The 8,638-nt window shown below is 51.2% G+C and overlaps 1 protein-coding gene across 1 annotated transcript in view; it reads left to right on the forward strand.

Annotated features, from left to right (window-relative positions):
* The window catches only part of SLC6A17 (solute carrier family 6 member 17), a 49,226-nt gene that overhangs the window by 22,122 nt on the left and 18,466 nt on the right, over positions 1-8,638 (forward strand). The window contains exons 4-6 of the mRNA XM_059375677.1: positions 627-753; positions 1,499-1,680; positions 3,358-3,468. Of these exons, the coding sequence (XP_059231660.1) occupies positions 627-753; positions 1,499-1,680; positions 3,358-3,468 (420 nt within the window). The remainder of the gene's footprint in view (positions 1-626; positions 754-1,498; positions 1,681-3,357; positions 3,469-8,638) is intronic.

The following is an 8,638-nucleotide window of genomic DNA, read 5'->3' on the forward strand; positions in this document are numbered from 1 at the left end:
AAGGGGTCTCTCAGCAGCCAGATCGTGTGAAAGCATGGCTTTTGGAGAAACCGCTCAGACCTTCAATCCGAATTGACACCTTCCTCTTCTAAGTAGAATTCTACCAAGACTAGCGATCATGTTTCAAAGACACGAGAAGTGACATCTTTCTGGGGGCAGGCTGCTGCCAGGACCAAAGAGAGAGCGGTGTCCTGAGGGGAGGGAGGACACAAGACACCAGTAGGAAGCATCCGCAGGGCCTCCAGAGCCGTTCAGTCTGGGGCCGTTGTTTGGGGACACAAAGGCTGTGCAGGCCTCCACAGTCCCAAAGGGTAACTCTGCAACTGTCACCCCGAGTCATCAGGAAATGATGGGGAAATGCTTTAAGCATCTTAGAAGAATTTCAAACTGGAAAGGATTAACATTTTAAGAGTTCATTGCTTAGAGGAGAGATCTTTAATATCTGAAGCATTCCTCTGTGGATTCCCTGAATACCAGATGAACAGAGGATTAGGAGGAGGCCCTCAGAGCCCCTTCCTCCTCCTCCTCTTCCTCCTGCAAGGGAGGCCTGTGGACTTGGGGTGGGGGTGAGGGTGGGGACTGCAGCCTTCATGACCCCTCCCCCCACCATGGACCCTTGTCCTCAGGTCTGCCTCTTTGTTGGGCTGTATTATAACGTGATCATCGGGTGGAGTATCTTCTACTTCTTCAAGTCTTTCCAGTACCCGCTGCCATGGAGCGAATGTCCCGTCATCAGGAATGGGACTGTGGCAGGCAAGTATGGGACCCCCATGAGTAGGACCACCCTGGGGACCCCAGCTAGCCCGTCCCAGGAAGGGCTTGAAGGAGCCTAAGAGGCTTAGGCACAGGTTTGGGATTTCATTAACTCGTCACCTTGTATTAGACACCTACCCTCTCTGGTCCATTCTGATGGCCCTTGCCAGCCTGTCCCATAGAGTTCTTAGGGGGATTGAATGAAATGAGTGTAGGGAAAACTCTGGAAAGTGTGGCTTTTGTTTAGTTGTTTTTAGTAGTCCTGTGTTACTCAAATACCATCCTATCTGGAAACAGCCTTACTTTGCATGCCAGTCTTATAAAAGGCTGGATGATTTATCCTACCTCACCAATGGGTAAACTGAGGTCCAGAAGTGACTTTCCTGTGTTCACACCAGGATCTGAGATGAGACACCAGAGGTCTGGCTCCTAGGTCAGGACCTTTCCTGAGGAACTTGGGGCCAGCTCTGCCTAATCCTTACTGTCCTCCACAGATGGAAGCGGGAAGGGGTGGCATGTGGGAATTCAGCCCGATCCATGTGTCCCGAAGCCTCCTGGGCCCCATCTGGAGCCCCATCTGGAATCTTCAGGGTCTGCCAGATCCTGGCTAGCCCACAAGGAGCACAGCACCCCCCTCCGCTAGCCACACTCAGCCAGCCGCTTACCCGCTGCCGCCCTGGGTGGGGATCAGGCACAGGAGGTGACCCCACAGTCCTGCCTGAGGGGGCCTTTGTTATTGTTCCAGTGGTGGAGGCAGAGTGTGAGAAGAGCTCAGCCACTACCTACTTCTGGTACCGAGAGGCCCTGGACATCTCCAACTCCATCTCGGAGAGCGGCGGCCTCAACTGGAAGATGACCCTGTGTCTCCTGGTGGCCTGGAGCATCGTGGGTATGGCCGTCGTCAAGGGCATCCAGTCCTCGGGGAAGGTGAGTCGGGAAAGGAGTCCGACCTGCACAGGCAGCTGCAGAAGAGCATGGCAGGCAGGGGGCTGAGGACCCTGGGTTCTGCCATGCCATGCAGGGTCTGCTGAGTGGGCTTGGCCTCTTGGAGGCTCAAGATGATGACACGGGTCCACCGCCATGGGCGTGATGGGTGTGTCACGGCTGTGTCCCTGTTCCCTGTGAACAGCCCACCAGGATTGGCTGGGAGAGGGCTTGTGGAAAATCAGGGCTTTACCCCCAGCCACCTCTGGGATCATATACCTCAGACCTGCTCCACAGACTTTAAAGAGGAAGAAAGCTAGGAGTACAGACCCAGGGATGTTCGTCAAGATCCTAGTCCCTTAGGTTCCCAAGCAAAAGGCATAGAAGAGCATTCCCTGAGCAGGTTTTGGTGAAAATCGGCAGATCACCGTGTGTGAACTAAAGGGTGCCTGGAGCAGGCAGCTGCTGTGAGTGAAGAGGCCTGGGGCATCTGAGGGTGGCTTTCCCCTACTCTCTCAGGGCGTAGTCCAGCCAACCCCACACACCCACTTCAAGTGAGGGCCCTTTCTTCTTTGTGACATATCAGTATTCCTGGACTGCCAAAGCCATGGCTCTATCCGTCCGTTCTACAGATGAGGAAACTGAGGCCCAGAGCCGGGAAAGCCCCTCCCCTGAGGTCACACAGCCAGTCAGTCCCAGAGCTGGAAGGCTCCAGGTTCCATAATGTGCTTCTCAAGTAGGGAAGCTAAGCTCTGGGAAGGTAACTTGGTCTCAGCCAACCCCTCTTCCCTCTCCACAGGCCAAAATAGTAGCTGACACTTGGGGGAATTTATCAGGTACTGCCATACATATGAACACTTTTGGTCCACAGCAGCCTTATTGAGTTCAGAAGCCTTACACCCATTTCATAGATGCACAAACAGAGACACACAGAGGTTACATGAATAGCTCAGGATCCCATGGTAGGTAAATGGCAGAGCCAGGATCAGAACTCAGGTGCTCTAGCTCTGGACGCATACATGCTTACACCTTCAACATCATCCCACCCAAACAGCCTTCTTGAATTGTTTCAGCACAGCAGATGTGCTGTGAGCATCTCTTTCCTGGGCAGCTCTCTGCCAGGGGGATGTAGAAATGCATGAGAAATGCACGTGCTGGAAAACAGCGGGTGATGTATAATCACAAGAGGCAGGACCTTCTCTGATGTTTTGGCTTGGGAGCCATGCCTGTAACCTCCCGGATGCCTTCCATCAAAGGAACTCTAAGGACAGGGGAGAGCCTTAGGGGGTCCACTGGAGTCAGGGATCGAAGAGCGGGCATGAGACATGAAAAAGTGAGGAGGGGAGAGGAGAGGCTTCCTCGCCCCCTTGGCGGCCCTTGGGGGTGGGGAGGCTGCAGGCCCGGCCCTGCCAGCTCTCGAGAGGGGGAGGCTAGCCCCAGGCACAGCCATGCTGACTCCAGCTTGTCTGTGCTCCTGCTTCTGCCTTGGCTCAGTGCCAGGTGTGTGGTGGTTTTGGCCCTGTGCCCAGGGGTCCCAGGGCTTCTCTTTTTGCTGCCATCAGAGGAGGCTCGGGTGCTCTGACTGTGAGCGGGGAGGGGGATGCCCCAGCTGTGAGCGGGGAGACGGTGCTGGCCGCAGGGGGCCCTCTGCCCCACTGTAGGTCCCTGTCCTCTCCGTAGGTGATGTACTTCAGCTCCCTCTTCCCCTACGTGGTGCTCGCCTGCTTCCTGGTCCGGGGACTGCTGCTGCGAGGGGCTGTCGATGGCATTCTGCACATGTTCACCCCCAAGGTAAGCATCTGGGGGCACTGACAGCTCTGGTGGGCCTGGCCAGCATCCTGCAATTTCACACTCACTGAGGACCTGTCATGGGTCAAGCAGTCATCACAGACCCCTGGAAGCATGCACTGGGGAAGGGGCATGCACCTGCCCCCTAGGTTCCAATGAGAGGGATAGCGTGTCAGTTTGGGTGGAACCGGAGGGAAGCTTCAGGGAGGGCATGACCTGGAAGCAGATCCTATTTCAACGAACGGCCGTTGGACATTGCAGTCAAAGGAAGGGCAGGAGCAAGTGTGGAAAAGCACTGGGTATGCTTGAGGCCCTGGTGGGAAGGCAGGTTTGGCTGGGGCATGGGCGGTTTCATCACTGGATCTGTGACAGCAAGAACCAAGGAGATGCCTAAGAAAAGTTATCTCCCTGCCGGGAATCCCAGCTTGTTCCCAAATCAGGGGAACAGTGTTACTGTTTTATTCAGGATACTAGACCATGCGGGGCACGATTTTACCCTTACCAAATCCATTCCTTTCATCTCTCACTTCATCCTCCCATAGCCCAGCGAGGGGCCGCTGGGCACATTTCACAGGGCTGTCACAGGGCCATAGGCATCCTGAAGATATACACTCAGGTTTCTTGATGGTGGTCTTGCCACCATGTGGCCTTGCCTCTGTATTCCCCCCGGCCATGGCTGGCATGGGCCGGTCCCCTGAGGAGTCAGGGGATTGCAAACACAGACTGGGAGGCCTTCAAGGTGCCCCAAGCCATGTACCTTAGGAACCCCAGCGGGAAAGGCTGGGGATGTCCACCTCCAAATACCAACCTATCAGTGAGCAGCCAGCTCCTCGGTGAGACTAGGCTGTGGTCATGGGTCAGAATGCCACCATCTTGAGGCCCCCAACCTTGGTCCTCAACAGTGCCGTGTCACACACGTGCTCACCTACACTGGTGCTCACACGGGAAGTTCATAGAGATGACAGGGACTAGAACCCAGATCCGATGGGGAATCCTTGTTCCCTCCCAGCGGCTCTGCCGCTGGGAACATCCCCGGATGTTGGGGGATGGCAGTGAGTAAGACACACAGCACTCATATTCGTCAGGTAGGAAATAATGCTGGCTCCCAGCAGTCTTGGATGTAATATTTGAGGCTGAAGTGGGCCGCCTGAGCCATGCGGCTGCCATGAGGTCATTGTGAACCTGTGATACCCTACAAAGAAGCAAAATGCAAACCTGGCACGTTTGGGGGGAGAAACGGCCATGGGAAGAAAGCTAGTGGCTTTTATGACTTACTTCTACTGTATTTCTAGAATGAGGATCAGTCTAACCTTTTCACTTGAGTCTTTTAGTTATACTTTTCTGGGCTTTGGGAGGAAACGGTATACTCTGGAGATGTTCATAAAAAGGGAGAGTCACACATGTCTCCAAATGGGCAGGCCCCTTGGTGGCATCCATCTTGAGAGAGCCCAGGACGGGATGGATTCACGAGACTGGCTTCTGGTCCCAGCACACACAGTACAGCTCCCCATTTGACTCAGACATTCTTTCAAACATCTGTTTAATCATACAATGTCTCAGGCATGTAAACATACACATATATAATAATATAATAAACATTGGAGAGGCCATAAAATATTACAGAGACCATAAAAGTGTCCTCATAGCCTGCCCTGATCCCATATCTTTCCTCCCCCAAAGATAAGCACTATCCTGAAAGTGGGGTGTATCCTCCTAATACATTTCTCTTTCTCTCTATCTCTTTTAAAGATTTTATTATTTATTTGAAAGAGAGAGAATGAGAGAGAGAGGGCATGAGAGGGGAGAGGGGCAGAGGGAGAAACAGATTCCCCACTGAGCGAGGAGCCCAATGCAGGCCTTGATCCTGGGACTCCAGGACCATGACCTGAGCAAAGGCAGTTGCTTAACCAATTGAGCCACCCAGGCACCCCCTCCTAATACATTTCTTAAAATACATGTATTTTATCTCGTAATGCATGTATGCATATGTGTAAACAACATACCGCATTTGTGTGTACTTTCAAAAGTGGCATCATGTTATAATGCATCTTCCTGTGGCTTGCTTTGGCTTTTATTTTTGCTCAGCACTGGTACTTGAGATTTATTTCGAGTGCTGTTTGCAGCTCTAGTTCATCCATCTTCCCTGCTGTGTCGTAGTCCACTGTAGCACTAAACTGTGCTCATGTATGAGCACATGAGGTTCATTTATATTGTTTCCAGCTTTCCCCATGGCTAGTAATGCTACAGTAGACGTTATTACACAGGTCTCCACTTGCACAATTTTCCCGAGGGTGTCTGTGTTTAGGAATGGAATTGCCATCTCAAAGGGTACATGTACCTTCAGTAATGCTAGAAGGTGGCCACACTGCTCTTCAAAATGGCAGCCAAGGTCAACACTCCCACCAGCTGTATGGGAGAATCCCTGTGGCTCCAGGGACTTCTGTTTTTGCCACTCAGATGGTTGCAAGATGGTGGGTGTGCCCTTGGAACAATAGAAGACCCTCCTTTCAAAAACCTTTTCCTGGCGGGATACCACTTCAGCATCTGCAGGGGGCAGAGTCCTCCTGAAGTGAAGTTTAAAGAAATGGAACCCAGAAGGCCCTAGAAGAGCCAGGTCATCAAGACCCAGCAGGTGGCCCTGACCCATCTAGCTCTTGGGACTTTTAGTCTGGATAGAGCCTGTGGGCTTGTCTGAGCAGTTCTTTGGGGGCAGCCCTTGTCCTTGGAAGGCCTAACTTTTCCGTCAAGGATTCCTTTCATAGTCTGTGCTGCAGATAAAGCTAGTAATGATGGCTGGGTGAGGCCATTATTTACAAATTCCTCCAAGTCATCTACAAGAAAGGTGGATCCACTCTCAGAAATTGTCTTCTGACTGTCCATACTGGGCAGTCTACTCTTGTAGAGCTGGGACTATTCCAGCACAGGATTGGTGAGATATGAGGAACCCTGGAACCATTTCAAGTTCCTGACCTAGAACAGTGCTATTGAATACTAGGGTCATTGTACACAGCTGCTCAGGCTGTGCACTGCTCCATTTATATCGACCATAATGGGAATGAAATCCCTAGGGGTCATGCCATTTGGCAGCCATGGCAGAGTCCAAGAAGACTTTTGGCCAGGGCATCTCTGAATCCACTTGAAAAAAGCATAGACTCTCCATGGATATGCTGAATGTCCTCTTACAAATTCTTCAAACATCAGGAATAATGCAGTGTGGCCAGGATACCATGATGACCCACTAGCATCTTTGATGGGACAATAACTCATGTTGATGGCTAATTAAGTTCTTGGATTCCTTGGGCAACCTCTCTCCTGATAACTTTCTTTCCACCAAAGAAAAACCCAAGTGGGGCACCTGGGTGGCTCAGTGGGTTACGCCTCTGCTTTCAGCTCAGATCATGATCCCAGGGTCCTGGGATCGTGTCCCACATAGGGCTCTCTGCTCAGCAGGGAGCCTGCTTCCCCCTCTCGCTCTGCCTGCCTCTCTGCCTACTTGTGATCTCTCTCTCTCTGTGTCAAATAAATAAATAAGATCTTTAAAAAAAAAAGAAAGAAAGAAAAACCCAAGTTAGCATGGAGGGCCACAGAATTCACCATGTGACTTTCTCAACACAAAGTCGCAGATTATGGTAGACTTCTCACCACTAAAACTTGCAGAAAGTGTTTATCAAAATTACAGCTGTTCATGTCCTTTGGCCCAGCAATTCCACTCCCAGGTACTTGTCCTACTGATATATTCACTCACAAGCAAACTGATCTGTGCACAACATTGGTCACTACAGCCCGTGTTTTAGTGGCAAAAGATTGAAAACAACCTGAATGGCCATCATTCATTTATCCCTTCATTCCATAAAGGTTCACTGGATGCCTGTTATGTTCCAGGCTCTGTTGTGGGTCCAGCTCTGGGCCAAGCAGACAAACTTCCCAAGCCTCCTGGATCTTGTATTTTAGGAAGGCAGACAATACAAGAGTAAGGAGTTGTTGGGTGGTGTTGCTAAGAAGAAAAATAAAGCAGAGAAAGAAGGATTAGGGACACCAAGGAGAGGGGTTGCTTCAGCTAGGGTTCAAGGAGGGCCTCCCTGAGAAAGTGGCAAAAAAAATAAAGACGTGGGAGATGGGGGAGCAGGCTGTGTGGATATCTGGAAGTAGTACATTCCATTCTGGAGGGAGCAGTAAGCAAAAGGCCTTGAGATTGGATGTGTCTGGCATCCAATTCAAGGAGGCGATTGGATCTGGAATGGGAGGGGAGAGAGGTAAGGACAGGTGGTCAAGGAGGTCATGGGAGGCAGACCATGAGGGTCTTGTGGGCCAGGGATGACTTTGGTGTTTACTCTTGGTGAAATGGAAGCCATCAGAGATTCTAGACAGAGGAGCAATATGGTCTGACTTCTGTCTTTGAAGGATCCCTCTGGCTGCTATAGAGAACCTGAGGGGACAAGGGTGGAATGGGAAGACCTGCCAGACAGCTCCATCCAGGTGACAGGTGACTGTGATTTGAGTCCAGGTGATGGCAATGGAAGTGATGAGAAGTCGTTGGATTGAGGATACATTTAGGAAGTAGGGTCAACATGATTTGTTGTTGGATTGGACCTGAGGGGCAAGAGAAAGAGAATGGTCAAGGGTGATTCCAACATCTTTTGACCGAACATCTAGAAGCATGGAGTCGTTATTTATGGAGAAGAGGGAAAATGATGAGAGGAGCAGGTTCAAGACTACTGTTTTGGACATGGCAGGTCCAAAATGTCTAATAGATATCCAAGTGGAGGGGCCCTGGGTGGCCAGTCCATTAAGCATCTCTGCCTTCAGCTCAAGTCATTGCCCCAGGGTCCTGGGATCGAGCCCCACATTAGGCTCCCTGGGAGCCTGCTTCTCCCTCTCCCTCTGCTTCTCCCCTGCTTGTGTTTGGTTGTGCACTTTCTCTCTGTCAAATAAATAATAAATACAATCTTAAAAAAACAAAAGATAGGGGCACCTGGGTGGCTCAGTGGGTTAAAGCCTCTGCCTTCGGCTCAGGTCATGATCCCAGAGTCCTGGGATCAAGCCCCACATCAGGCTCTCTGCTCAGCAGGGAGCCTGCTTCCTCCTCTCTCTCTCTCTCTGCCTGCCTCTCTGCCTACTTGTGATCTCTGTCTGTCAAATAAATAAATAAGAATCTTAAAAAAAAAAAAAAAAA

Source organism: Mustela nigripes, chromosome 14 (assembly GCF_022355385.1).
Source record: "Mustela nigripes isolate SB6536 chromosome 14, MUSNIG.SB6536, whole genome shotgun sequence".
In the NCBI taxonomy this organism is placed as follows: Eukaryota; Metazoa; Chordata; class Mammalia; order Carnivora; family Mustelidae; genus Mustela; species Mustela nigripes.